This window comes from Cricetulus griseus, assembly GCF_003668045.3.
Source record: "Cricetulus griseus strain 17A/GY chromosome 1 unlocalized genomic scaffold, alternate assembly CriGri-PICRH-1.0 chr1_0, whole genome shotgun sequence".
Lineage (NCBI taxonomy): Eukaryota > Metazoa > Chordata > Mammalia > Rodentia > Cricetidae > Cricetulus > Cricetulus griseus.
The window spans coordinates 108,374,710-108,390,012 of NW_023276806.1; the positions used below are offsets into that span (position 1 = coordinate 108,374,710).

Consider the following 15,303-nt stretch of genomic DNA (forward strand, 5'->3'; position numbering starts at 1 on the left):
ATGCTTAACTGCTTACTTAGATGCCTCACCTAGAGGTTTCTAAATCTCATAAGGACAATGGATTACTCTTTTTGTGTATGACATTGGCTCACATAACTCCTAGAATCCTGAGAGGAAAATAACTGTTCCTTTTACTCCTTAGGTCAGTACAATGGAGCATCAGTTCTCAATAAAGGAACATGGGTTTGAAGTTCAGTTGAGAGAGATGGAGGACAGTAATCGGAATTCCATTGTTGAACTGAGGCATCTATTGGCAGCTCAACAAAAGGCAGCCAATAGGTGGAAAGAAGAAACAAAGAAACTTACTGAATGTGCAGAAATGAGGATCAACAGTCTAAAGTAGGTCCACTGTTTGTAGTTGCTTGATACTTGCTTTACAAAACAGCAATACAAAGTAAGTTTACTATTAATAATTATTTAAGAATAGATTTTTTACAGAAGAAATGATTTAAAACTATAGTTTATTGTTCTCTTCTATTTGGTTTGTTTGTTTAATGTATAATTCTGAGGAGTGGGTGATAGCTCTCTCAGTAAAACACTAGCAAGCATGGGAACCTGAATTAGATCCTCCAAAACCACGTTCTTTAAAAAAAAAAAAAAAAAAAAAAAGCACTAGTTTTAGTGGCAGATAGATACTTGGGCTCACTGGCCCGCCATCCTTGCCTACTTATTTAGTTCCTAGTCAGTGAGAGACTGTCTCAAAAAAAAAAAAAAAAAAAAAATAGTAGATGACACCCATGATGTCAGATCCCTAGCACCTAAGTAAAAAGTTAAGCATGGTGGTGTGCACTAGCACTGAGAAGAGGGCATCCTAGGGCTTGACATCCAGCCAGACTAGCCAAATCATTAATCTCCAGGTTCCCTGAGAGATGGATTAATTGAGGAAGATATGAGATAGTGACCTCTGGCCTCTGCATGGACACATACCTATGCACAGAAGCATATATGTGTACACCACACACACACACACACACACACACACCAAAAAGAGAAAGAAAAAATGGTATTATAAGTCAAATAAAATACCTTGTTTTATTAATTTAGTGAACATTCCACATAATACAGTGGTTTCAGGATTATTTAGCATGCCTCATAGTTTATCAGGGACATGAATTCAGGTGTGGCTCACCTTTTCCCTGAGAGGAAAGACTCTGGAACCCCAGGTCAATTATAGTGTGTCTCTACCAAAGCCCTTTCTCTGAATGACAAAAAACCATATCCCACGTGTGAAATGTGGTAAATGTCCTTCATGGCACAGGAAGTGCTGGCTCCAGTGTTCAGTTTGTTGTTTTAGTTGTTAGTTTTGTTTCATTCAGGCATCATACTAGGGCTTTTGAATATGCTATTTTCATCACTTTTTTGTTTTAATAATAATTTTTAACATGGAGGAGAAAAGGCTCATGACCCTCCCCCACTTCCTAAGTGAAGAGCTATTGACAGTTGATGGCTAGATGGGGAGGAAGAGACCACACTCCAGTGGATGTCCCCACTCCTGTATGTATATGGGTAGCACAAATTGGACTCATTATTTTTCAGAACAAGACAGAAGATATGAAGTTGGGAAGTGAGGTAGATTTGATCAATTACATCGTATATAGGTATAAAATTTCACAAAAAGTCAGTAAAAATAATAATTTTTTAAAAATAATTCTATTTCATTTAGTACAGTGGTCCATGTGTCTTACTGCAAACTGGAGGTCACTTGATCATGTGGCCAGCTAGTGGCAGCATCTGGAAAGTTAAAATAGACTATAGCTACAGACTTTTTTGAGAACTACTATGGGAAATTAATATCAGAGTAATTTATACTAATGTTGCATATATTATGCCACATTGCTTTTAATTAAAGAACGCTTATAGTTGGTTGATCTTTGACTAAAAAGTACTAATATGCTCTTATATTTTAAATTTTTACCTTGTATGATATATGGTAAAGCTAGATGAAGCTCTGGGAAGGAAAAACTGGAGTTTTTCAGTTGGTTATACTCAGCTTCTTGAATGAGTACAGCACACCACACAGGTCCTCAGAGATTTAAAATTCTCTCACCATCCTCAGTTTCTCTCTGTGCTTTCTGCTTAGGGTTCTACATATGAGATCTCTGCTTTCTGCCACAGTCACTATGCCTGACTGCTGCCACACTTCCCCACCATGATGGTGATAGACTCTTACCCTCTGCAGCCCTAAGGCTTAGATAAACTCTTCCTTATGTAAGTTGCCTTGGTCATGGTGTTCTAGCAGAGCAATAGAAAAGTAACTAATACAGTAACCTCAATTGCCATTTCATTGAGAAAAGAGAAAGTATCACAAAAGGATTCCAGTTTATGTTACTGCATTTATATTCTTTGCATCTGTTCTTATCTTCCTTGCTATCACAGTGGTTGTCCAGGCCCCAGTGTAGGCCATCCTCTCCAGTCATCTCTAGATTTAATTTCTGTTTCCTTACATTGCCTCCTTCTTGGAGTCCCATTTAGATAATAAAGATCTTTTTAAAATCAGTTTTCTATAAAAGTAGCATAGCATCAGATAGTAGCTAAGTACACTAAGAGAAATAAGTCAAAATACTCCATGAAGTAAGCAACTTAAAACTAACCAACCTTCCAAGGAGTATTCCTACTTAAATGTGATCTTGGCCTGAAATTTTATTTGGATATTCCACCATTGCTGTTCCAATACTCCCAGATGTTCATATGAGTAACAAGTCTGCCACCTGCCTAGACAGTTGACTCCCAACTATATACTTGAATCCAGTAACTCTGACTGGGATCTTGCTTTGTTTTCATTTTTCTATTTCAAAGCTTCCCTTTCTATCTATCTTTAAAACCCAGCCTCAGAACTGTTTTCTAGAGAAAACTGATTCTCCCTGTAGCTCTTCATCTGGGGGGGTTGAACCTTGTGGAAATCCCCACACCCCTGCTGGCCCTACAGCTGATGTGGTCATTATGTAGATCTTTAGACAGCCATATTGAGATTTCATGAGTGCAACATCCCTGTCATATATAGAAGACACTAACTTGAAGCTTAGGTCCTGGTCCTCTGGCCTTTACAATCTTTCCAACTCTCCACAGTGTTTCCTGAGCCCTAGGCATAGGGATTGTATTGTAGATAGACCAGTTGATATGTTGGTTGTGAGCCTAGGCACTAACTGATGAACTATCTCTCCAGCCTTGATGTGCCAATAGAGAATTAGGCACCCCACAGTCACGTATTCTTTTCATTTTGACCAGTTTTGGATCTCTGTAGTAGCCTCTGTCTTCTTCAAACAGAAGCTTCTTTGATGCAGAATGAGAACTCTGCTTAATCTAGGGGTATCAGAATAAGTATTAAAATACAATTAAAAACTATATTGATTTAGAAAAATTGCAGTAGTAGGTTCTCTTCTAGGATCCTGTTATCTCTCTATCCATGAGTAGTTTTCTAGATTACAATATCAGGCATGAATTTCCTCCTATTGAATTAGACAACTGTTGATTACCCCCAAGATGAAAGTGGCACTATTGCACCATTGGGAATATCTTGCCAGGTCTGTCTTTTTTTTATCATTTTTTTATTTGAATAAGAAACAAGATTGATTTACATGACAGTCCCAGTTCCCTTCTCCCTCCCTTCCTCCCCTACCACCCCCCCAACTAAAACCCTACCTATCACATATCCTTTCCTCTAATCTTCACCTGACTCAACCTTTCTGCTCCCTCATGACCTCTGCATCCTTTCTCTTCTTCCCTTCTCATTCTCGTAGCTCCCTCCCCCCTCTTCCCATGCTCAGGGGATTGTGCAGGTCTGTCATTGTTATGCTCATAGGCTTTACACCTGAGTAGGATTATTCATAACTTTCCTCTCTTGGAAGCTTATATAGTACCTTAAGAAACTGAGAAAGCTAGCTCTCAGAAAGATGATTTCCAAATCAGTGCCAGCTTAATTCCTCAAGTCCTGTGTGTGTGTATGGAGTGTGTGATGTTTTGGTGTGCAACTAAGAATAGTGGAAATAGCCTATATTGTTTGGGGGATCCAAGAGACCAATAACTTGAGAAAGGGGATGTTCCTTGCTTGGCACTGGGGCTTTTTTTGTTAGTCTGTGTTTCCTACAAGGAGCATTATCAGTGTGTTATATAACTCCATTTAATACACACACTGAGTTGGTTTCCTCCTTCAGCCCCTGCACTGGCATCCCTTGATGACGGACTCTAGCCTATAAGATTAAACCCTCTCCTCCCCAAGTTGATTTTGGTCAACGTGGATCAGCAACAAAAGTAATTGGAGTGCTCCCCTTAGATGTAGTTATATTTTCATAGTAAGTCAGGACTTCAGTCACTTAGACCTTTTATTAATAATGACAGTAATGTCCTTTAAAATAAAACATAAGAGGTGGGGAGATGGCTTAGCAATTAAGAGCATTTGTTGTTCTTGCAGAGGGCCCAGGTTTGATTCCCAGCACCCACATGGTAACTCAAATTCATCCATAACTTCAGTTCTGGGGGATCCAACACCTTCTTCTGACTTATGCATGACACATGACACAAAGACATAAATTAAGGCAAAACACTCATACACATAAAAAATAAAATACATAAATCTTCAAAGAAAATCAAGAACCTAGAAACATTAAGGAAGTTAGGTATGGAGGTGCACATCTGTAATCTCGGCACTCAGGAAACTGAAGCAAAAGGATCACCATAAGTTTCTAAGCCAGCCCCTAGTCATAAAGCTGGGAAAACAGCATTGGATAGAACCACGCCCTCTGAATGTGGGTGCCAGCTAGGAGGCCAAGACAGTCTATGGGACCTCTAACAGTGGAGCGGGTCTTTTAAGCCTAGAGAACAAATAGACTTTGGGAGCCCATTCCCTATGGAGAGATACTATTGCAGCCCAGATACAGCAAGGAGGGCCTAGGCCCTCCCCCAAATGATATGACTGACTTTGAAGGTCCCTGGTGGAGGGCCTCACTATCCCTGGGGAGGAGTTGAGGGATGGGTTGGGAGGGTTAGTGGGGAACATGGGAGGATGGGAGGGCGAGGGAATGGGGGGATGGATATGTAAATATAAGTAGTAATTAAAGAATCTAAATTTTAAAAATTAAAAAGGAAATGTACAAAATTCCCTAAGATGGCAGCACAATACTTGGACAGTAAATTGTCAAAATAAATAAATAAAGTTAAAGTGATAGGAAGTTTTGGGGAAAAAAAAAAAGTTCAAGGCCAGCCTAGATACAAAATGAGACCTTGTCTCAAGAAAAAACAATGTATGTGCTCATACATGGCATGTGTGCATGAGTGCTCTTGTGTTAATTTGAACAGAATGTAGAAACTGAGTACAGTTAGTTGGTAATTTTGTTCATGGTAATGGAAGCATTTCCAAGCCAATAGTGAAAGATGATTTTAGAGAGACAATAAATAATTTAAATTGTTCTTTATATATAAAATAAATTCCAAATAGATTGAAGAGCTAAATATATAAAAGACTGTGTAATATATTGTTTTTATTTCCTTAGAATAAAGAATTCTTTGAATCAAAACACAAAACGTAAAGCCCCCAAAAAGGGAAGAGTAAAAAATGAAAATCACTGTGAAAAATGATGCTAAATAAAGACAAAAGACAAGTAGCATACTGGGAAAGGAAACAGGCTAATTTTCAGGAAGGTGGGTGGCCTAAGAGAAGAATGGACACATGCATGAACTGCTAGCTCTCAGGATAAATGCAGAACACCTTTAAACATATCCAAGCAAGTTCAGCCTCCCTCTGCCTTGAAAAAATACAAACCTAAACAATAGTTTTACCCAGAAAGTTAGCCAAAATATCAAATGTAACTGACATCCAGTGTCTGCAGGTATTTAGAGAAATAGGAATAGGCAGGCAGTGTTGAAGATGTGAGCTGGTAAATCCTTCTCTAAGATAATGTAGGTGAATCTGTGCTAACATGCAGTCACTTTTTTGTCTGTGCAGTCAATCAGGCCCATTCAGGTCTTTGACAACAGCTCTTTAAAAAACAAACCTACTTCAGTCTGATCTCTCATCATTCTTCTGTTCCAGCTTCTATACAGCTGTCAGAGTGGCTTTTCTAAGAAGTAAATATGCTGCTAGCCCTGGCCACTTTACAACTTTATGTTGGTATTTTCATGATTGTTTTCCCTCTGCCTTACTTACCTGTATTCTGCCTCTCTATCTCTGGTGTGTTCCTGTGTTTTAGCCATCCTTAATCACCACATCTAAACCAAGGGTGGATGGCCAGCCCTTGTTCAACAGCTTAGTCTTCAAATTTCTCATTCATCTCATATTTATTGAAAAGCTACTGGCCTGGAAATAGTAAGGATTTAGCAGAGACTGGGATCCTCCCCTTTTAATATTATCAAGCCAGAAAAGGAGTGCTATGTCAAAATTTTTAAATAAGCCATTTTGGTAATGAATTAGTGAATTCCTGTGTATGAGTAGACAAGGAAGCTTCTGTAAAAAAATGAAACTTAAGATAGTTTAAAGTGTCCATCTAAATATCCTAAATGAGCATTCCAGGCAGAAATAAAAGTATATGCATACACGTGTCTTATCCCATGTGAAAGAATTGGTGTGCAAATGGAAAGCAGAAATGGTAGAGGATGAGGTCAGGTTTCAGCAGTGTGTTAATGCCAAGTTCAATGACAAAGTGTGATCGTGAACTAATCAGTAGAAGGTTTTTCATCTTCGTAGGCGTGTATAAGATGATTAGCTAGGGAAATCTCCTGCTATTGCTTCTACTGTTTTGAACATGATTTTCTGAGATCTCAGACACAAGGGAAGAGGAATGGAAGTGGAGTGTGAGTCCTCACTGCCTCAGCTCACTTCGTCTTTTGTCCTTTGGGTCACACTGTAGCTGTAGAGCACAGGAGTCTGGGCAATGGTGGACCACAGGTAATCTGTGTCATAGCTATGGATAGGAACCTCATTATGTAGGAGCCTTACTATAGTGTTTAAAGAAAGCCATTGGACATTTTTCCTTTCTTTCTCCTTCCTTCCTTCCTTCCTTCTTTCCTTTCTTCCTTCCTTCCTTTCTTCCTTTCTTTCCTTTTTTTGATAGTAAAGCATATGTATATCCCAGTTCCCCCCTCCCCTCCTCCCACTTCCCCTACTTTCTCCTCAACCCACCCCCACCCTTTTGCTCCTCAGAGAGGGTAAGGCCTCCCATGGGGAATCAATACTCTGTTGTATCACCATGTTGAGGCAGGACCAAGACCCTCCCCCTGTGTCTAGGCTGAGCAAGGTATCTCTCCATAGGAAATGGGCTCCAAAAAGCTAGTTTATGCATTAGGGATTTTGGTCTCACTGCCAGTGGCCCCACAAACTGCCCAAGCCACCCACTGTCACCTGCATTCAGGTCCTATGAAGGTTCTCTGGCTGTCAGTCCAGAGTCAGTGATCTCCCACTAGCTTGGGTCAGATGTTTCTGTGAGTTTCCCCATTCTGGTCTTGACTCCTTTGCTCATATTATCGTACCTCCCTCTCTTCCACTAGACTCCAGGAGCTCGGTTCAGTTGTTAATTGTGAATCTCTGCATCTACTTCCATCAGTTGCTGGATGGAGGGTCATATTTGTCTTTCCGGTATGAGTTACCTCACTCATAATGGGTTAGTTTTAGGTCTATCCATTTGCCTGCAAATTTCAAGATGTCATTGTTTTTTTAACGCTGAGAAGTACTCCATTGTGTAAGTATGCCACATTTTCCTTAACCATTCTTCAGTTGAGGAGCATCTAGGTTGTTGCCAGGTTCTGGCTATTATGAATACTGCTACTATGAACATAATTGAGCAAATGCCCTTTTGGTGTGAGTGTGTATCCTTTGAGTATATGCCCGAAAGTGGTGATGCTGGGTCTTGAGGTAGATTTGTTCACAATTTTCTGAGAAATCACCATACAGATTTCCAAAACAGCTATACAAGTTTACAATCACACCAGCATGGTGAAGTATTTCCCTTTCTCCACATCCTTTCCAGCATAAGCTGTCATCAGTAATTTTCATCTTAGCCTTTCTGACAAGTGTGAGGTGGTATCTCAGAATTGTTTTGAATTGCATTTCCCTAATGACTAAGGATGTTGAGCAATTCCTTAAATGTCTTTCAGCAATTTGAGTTTCTTCTGTTGAGAATTCTCTGCTTAGATCTATACCCCATTTTTTGAATTGGAATATTTGTTATTTTGGTGTCTAGTTTCTTGAGTTCTTCATATATTTAGAGGTCAGATGTGGGGTTGATGAAGATCTTTTTCCCATTCTGTAGGCTGCCATTTTGTCTTGTTGACTATGCCCTTTGCTTTACAGAAGCATCTGTTTCAGGAGATCCCATTAATTGTTGCTCTCAGAGTCAGTGCTACTGGTATTATTATATTTAGGATGTAGTCTCCTGTGCTGATACGTTCAAGGGTACTTCCCACTTTTTTTCTGTAAGATTCAATGTGGTTGGATTACAGTGAGGTCTTTGATCCATTTGGACTTGAGTTTTGTGCATAGATCTATTTGCATTCTTCTATTTGCCAACCTCCAGTTATGCTAACACCATTTGCTGAAGATGCTTTCTTTTTTCCATTTATAATTTTAGCTTCTTTGTCAAAAATCAAGTGTTCATTGGTGTGTGCGTTAATATCAAGGTCTTCAATTTGATTCCATTGCTCCTACTGATACCAGGTTGTTTTCATTACTGTAGCTCTAGCTTGAAGTCAGGGATGGTGATGTCTCTGGAAGTTCCTTTATTATACAGGGTTGGCTATCCCGGATTTTTTGTTTTTCCATATGAAATTGAGTACTATTCTTTCTAGGTCTGTGAAGAACTGTGCTGTGATTTTTGGTGGGGATTGTATTGAATCTGTAGCTTGCTTTTGGTAAGATTGCCATTTTTACTGTGTCGATCCTACCTGTCCAAGAGCATAGGAGATCTTTCCACTTTCTGAAATCCTTTTCAATTTCATTCTCAAAGTCTTAAAGTTCTTGTCAAGGTCTTTCATTTGTTTGATTAGAGTTACCCCAAGATATTTTATGTTGTTTGTGTCTATTGTGAAGGGCAATATTTCTCTGATTGCTTTCTCAGCCCATTTGTCATCTGTATATAGGAGTGCTACTCTTTTTTTTTTTTTTAAGTTAATCTTGTGTCCTACCACTTTGCTGAAGGTATTTATCTGCTGTGGGAGTTTCCTGATAGAATTTGGGGGGTTGCTTATGTAAACTATCATATCGTCAGCAAATAGTGAAAGTTTGACTTCTTTCTTTCCAATTTGTATCCCCTTGATATGCTTTTGTTGTCTTATTGCTCTAGCTAGAACTTCGAGTACTGTGTTAGATAGATATGGAGAGAGTGGACAGACTTGTATTGTTCCTAATTTCAGTGGAATTGCTTTGAGTTTCTCTCCATTTATTTTGATGTTTACTATTGGGTTACTACATATTGCCTTTGTTGTGTTTAGGTGTATTCTTTGTATCCCTGATCTCTCCAAGACCTTTATTATGAAGGAATATTGAATTTTGCTTAAGGCTTTTTCAGCATCTAATGAGATGATCATGTGTTTTTTTTTTCTTTCAGTTTGTTTATGGTAGATTACATTGACAGATTTTCATATGTTGAACCATCCCTGCATCTCTGGGATGAAGCCTGCTTGGTCATGGTGGATGCTTTTTCTGATGTGTTCTTGGATCCAATTTGCCAGTATTTTTGCATCAATGTTCATGTGGGAGATTGGTCTGTAATTCTCTTACTTACTTGCATCTTTGTGTGACTTGCCTATCAGGGTAACTGTAACTTGTAGAAAGAGTTTCACAATGTTTCTTCTGTTTCTGTTGTGTGGAACACTTTGAGGAGTACTGGTATTAGCTCTTTTTTGCTATGTGTACTTATCCAGAAAATTGTCCATTTCCTTTACATTTTCCAATTTTGTGGAGTACAGGCTTTTTAAGTATAACCTGATGAGTCTCTGGATTTCCTCAGTGTCTGTTGTTATATTCCCCTTTTCATTTCTGATTTTGTTAAATTGGGTATTCTTTCTCCGCCTTTGGTTAGTTTGGATAAAGGTTTGTCTATCTTGTTGATTTTCTCGAAGAATCATCTCTTTATATTACTTTTAGTTTGAAGTCTATTTTGTTAGATATTACCTGCATCAGCTTGTTTCTTGGGTCCATTTAATTGGAAAATTTTTCCCAACCTTTTACTCAGAAGTAATGTCTGTCTTTGAAGTTGAAGTGTGTTTCTTGTATGCAGCAGAAGGATGGATTCCGTCTTCATATCCATTCTGTTAGCCTGTGTCTTTTTATAGGTAAATTGAGTCCATTGATATTAAGGGATAATAATGACGAGTTATTGCTACTTCCTGTTATTTTTGTTTTTGGTGGTGGTGGTGGTATTGTGTGTGTGTTTCCCTTCTTTGGAATTTGCTGGTGTGGGATTATTGACTATGTTTGTGTGTATTGCTAACTTCCTTGGGGTGGAGTTTTCCTTCTAGTACTATCTGTAGGGCTGGATTCGTGGAAAGGTATTGTTTATTTCTAGTTTTGTTGTGTGATATCTTGTTTTCCCCGTCTGTGGTGATTGAAAGCTTTGCTGGGTAAAGTAGTCTGGGCTGGCATCCATGGTCTCCTAATGTCTGCATATCGTCTATCCAGGACCTTCTCCTTTCATTGTTTCCATTAAGAAATTGGGTGTAATTCTGATAGATCTGCCTTTATATGTTACTTGGTCCTTTTCTTTCTTTCTTTCTTTCTTTCTTTCTTTCTTTCTTTCTTTCTTCACTCTATTTGGTGTTCTGTAAGCTTCTTGTACTTTCATAGGCATGTCCTTCTTTAGGTTGGAAAAGTCTTCTTCTATGATTTGTTGAATATATTTTCTGGGCCTTTGAGATGGACTTCTTTTCCTTCTTCTATCCCTATTATTATTCCTTTCGGGCTTTTCATGGTGTCCCAGATTTCCTGGATATTTTGTGTTAAGGTCTTGTTGAATTTGACATTTTTTTTGACCTATGAATCTATATCCTCTAATGTATCTTCGACGCCTGAGATTCTATCTTCCATCTCTTGTAATCTGTTGTTTATGCTTGCATCTGTAGTTCCTGATTGTTTACCCAGATTTTTCCATTTCTAGAATTCCCTCAGTTTGTGTTTTCTTTATTGCCTATATTTCAGTCTTGAATAATTTTCTTCATCTGTTTGATTTTTCTTGGTTTTCTTTAAGGGATTTGTTGATTTCTTCCAATATTTTGTTTATCTTTCCCTCCATTTCTTTAAGGGAATTTTGCATTTTCTCTTTAAGGGTCTCAATCATCTTCATAAAGTTATTTTGATGTTGTTTCTTCTGCTTCGTCTACATTAGGATGTTCAGGTCTTGCTGTTGTAGAACCCCTAGTTTCTGGTGGAGCCATATCAATCTTTGTGTTATTTAGTGTATCCTTACACTGTTGTCTACCCATCTCTTTCTCCAATAGGTACAGGTGGAGCCTGTGCTTCAAGGGGTCTCTCTTCCTTCAGTTAGTGCATTTGGGTACTGTGGCTCAGTTGATTGCAACTCCAGGTCTAGGGGGAGGCTCAAAGCTCAGATGGTCTCTCCTCTCAGTGTAGGTGGGGACACAACTCCAGTGTTCACTCCTTCAGGTGTAGGTGCTGCCAAGGCTCCACAGGTTGTTCCTCCAGGTATAGGTGGGGCCCTGCTTTGGTGATTATTCCTCTATATGCATGTGGGTCTGATGCTCCACTGGTCATTGATGCAGCTTGGTATCTCATACAGAGAATGGCACTGGATGCTGGCTGAGACACTAGCCCCCCACCCCCAGCTTCCAGGCCACTCTCAACCTGGACTTTGCTCAGCTGAGCTCACTCGCTTGCTCATTCTCGCTCGCTCTCTATCTATCTCTATCTCTCTTATCTCTGTCTCTCCCTCTGTCTCTGCCCTACCCCTGGGCCTTTGGACCATTTTCAAAGGTAAGTCACCTGATCTGGTTATATTGTTTCAGGGAAAGCTCAATGTGTTGATCATGTGAGGAATAAAATGAGAAAAGCTTGGGAATCCCTTAGAAGGCTATTGATAGAACATCAGTAAGAGAGAATGGTGGTTTAGGAAGTTAAATTAATGCAGCCATAATAGCAAGCATAGACATCCATAAAACTTTAAAATAGAAGTGCAATGTGATACAGCTAACACAGTAATAATAAGTATGATCTAAAGGAAATCAAATGTAATTGCAATATCAAAGTAATGTCCCATGTTTGTTGAACATTATCCATAATAACCTAAATGTACACAATTCATATGTCATAGGTGGTTGAATAGATGAATAAAAACTGTATATCTGCTTGTATGCATGCTCACAATGGACTATTAATCTGTCCTAAAATAAGAATGAAATCAATTGTAGTGAAATTGCTAAAAGATATTAAGTGAAATAAGCCAGGCACAGAAAGGCAAGTGAGAGCTTCATATGTGAAAGCTAAAATCTTGGCCAAATATAATAGTGTTGGTCACTAGAGGCCAAGCAGCAGAGTGAGAAAGAGGGTAAAAGTTGGATAACAGATACCAAAATGGTTGCATATAAGAAGTTCCACTTTGTTACAGCACAGTTATGTTTGAATTGTCACTTCCATTCTCACAGGATTTTGCAATTATGAGCCAGTTGGTAAAAAAAAATAGAATAGTAAACTTTTCACATTCATTTATTTATTTTGTGAAAGTGGAGGTACTTGTATATCTTGGCACCATGTAGACATCAGGGAATGACTTGAGGAATTTGGTTCTCTACTTCCACCATGCGGGTTCTGGGATTGAACTCTTGTGTTCAAGCTTGTCAAGCACCACTGATTACCACTGAGTCATCTCTCCAGCCCAACAGTAAATTTTTAAGGTTAGAATTTCTCAATTTTTATGTGTGTTTGAAGTGGATAGGGGGTAGTATTTTGAGAAGAAGAAAGGGAAAGACAGATATATTTTGGATCTTTTTTAGAATTAGTAAAGATTCTTCTGATAGCTGAATACAGAATAAGAAGGAACACTTGCCCATACCTCTAGCAAAAGCCTTCTTTCCCAGCAGAGGCCAGGCCAGCTCCCTGAAAACCAGGCCACTCCAGCCCAAAGACCAGAGAGGAAACAGAAACCTAGAAGGAAAATATCCATCCAACAAAGACAAACCCAGAAATCACCATCTAGACCTATAATCACTCCAAATCCAGATGCCTAAATGTTAGTGTAAGAACACAATCAACCACAGCAAGGCACTATGTCACCACCATAGCCCAGCCATCCCATTACAACAAGCCCTAAATATTCTTTTTTTCTCCATTTTTTTTATTTGAATTAGAAACAAGATTGTTTTGCATGTCAATCCCAATTCCCTCCCCTCCTCTCCTGCCCCCCCCAACTAACAGCCTATGTATCCCATACCCTTTCTGCTGCCCAAGGAGGGTGAGGCCTTCCACAGGGGGTCTTCAGAGTCTGTAATATCCTTTGGGATAGGGCCTAGGCAGGCGCGCGCGCACACACACACACACACACACACACACACACACACACACACACACACACCCCGCCAGCCCTGCCGTGTATCTAGGCTCAGGGAGTATCCCTCTATGTGGGATGAGCTCCCAAAGTCCATTCCTATGCTATGGATAAGTACTGATCTACTACTACAAGGGGCACCATAGATTTCTGAGTTCTCCTCACTGGCACCTACATTAATGGGGTCTGAAACACAAGAAAACGACCTTAAAACCAACTTTATGAAGATGATAGAGTTCCTTAAAGAGGAAATTAATAAATTCCTTAAAGAAATTGAGGGAACATTGTTTGATAGTCTGATATTATCAGATGGTTAAATACAAGGTACACATTCTTGGAAGGAATGCCACATCCATAACATATGCCCTTCTTAGAGTATCTTACTAGAGGCATGTGATGACAATTTGGACCTCATATATAACCTATCTACTGGATTTGGACATTGACATACCTTCTAGGGTTTCCCAATGACTATTAACCAGTACTATCCCAGTGGATAATTTTGTGTATGAACATTTTCATGCTGCTAGAAGTATGCTTCCAGAATAAACATTTATAAGTATGATTGGTGAGTTAAAGGAAATTTGTAGATACTAACATTTTTCCTAACTCATTCTAAAAGATTTGCATTCATTTTCTTTACCACCAATGATTTGTGAAAGTGTATGCTTCCTCATAGACTGAGCAAATAGAATACATCTTTTCACAAGCTTACAGGCATTTTAAATCTTGGTTTTGAATTGCTTGTTCATGTCTTTTGCCTATTCTTATTTATGATTTTGTTTCCCCCTCACATTAAAAGGGTTCTGTGATTTTTATTTATTTATATTTATTCTGATGACAGACTGTAATCTATATTGTAATATTTTCCCCAGTTTGTCATTGATGTTTCTTCTGAGTTTTTTTTTTTCATCCAAATGTTTACTAAAACTGTTTGTAGATGAAAAAAGAAAGAAATCGAGGAAAAATAATAAAAAAAATTGGAGGAAATCAATAAATCCCTTAAAGAATGTCAGGAAGGTTGGGGGGTGGAGGAACAGTTGAAGGAAACAAATAAAACTTCATGACGGGCTTTTGGAGCCCATTCCCTATGGAGGGATACTCTCTCAGCCTAGACAGAGGAAGGAGGGCTTTGGCCTGCCCCATATGATGTGACAGACTTTGATGATCCCCCTGGGAGACCTCACCCTCCCTGAGGAGTGGATAGGAGGGTGGGATGGGGAGATGTGAAGGGAATGGGAGGATGGGAAGGAACTGGGATTGGTATGTAAAATAAAATTGTTTTTAATTTAAATAAAAAAATTAATTTAAAAAACTGTTCATGACCTGAAAATGGAAATACAGGCAATAAAAAATATATATATACAAACTGAGGGAATTCTGGAAATGGAAAATTTAGTTAACAAACAGAACTACAAACACAAGCATCCCAACAATGCAGGAGATTTAGAAGAGAGAATTTCAGTCATTGAAGACAAGACAAAAGAAATAAAAACATCAATCAAAGAAAATGTTAAATGTAAAAAATTCGTGACACAAAACATCCAGGAAATCTAGGAAACTATGAAAAGACCAAACCTAAGAATAATAGGAATAGAAGGAGAAGATCCCCAGCTCTGGACCTTTGGGTCCAGAAAATATTTTCAACAAATTCATAGAAGAAAATTTTCCTAATCTAAATAAGGACATGCCTATAAAGATACAAGAAGCTTACAGAACACCAACTATATTGAATCAGAAAAGAAAATCCCCTCACCACATAATAATCAAAACACTAAACAAAAAGAACAAAGAAAAAATAATAAAAACTACAAGAGAAAAATGC

At 38.7% G+C, this 15,303-nt stretch overlaps 1 protein-coding gene across 8 annotated transcripts in view; it reads left to right on the forward strand.

Annotated features, from left to right (window-relative positions):
• Sclt1 (sodium channel and clathrin linker 1) overlaps positions 1-15,303 on the forward strand; it is a 146,862-nt gene that overhangs the window by 93,344 nt on the left and 38,215 nt on the right. For all 8 annotated transcript variants that reach the window (XM_035451108.1, XM_027391906.2, XM_027391907.2 and 5 more), the window contains one exon: positions 143-339. In XM_035451108.1, coding sequence (XP_035306999.1) covers positions 143-339 — 197 coding nt within the window. The remainder of the gene's footprint in view (positions 1-142; positions 340-15,303) is intronic.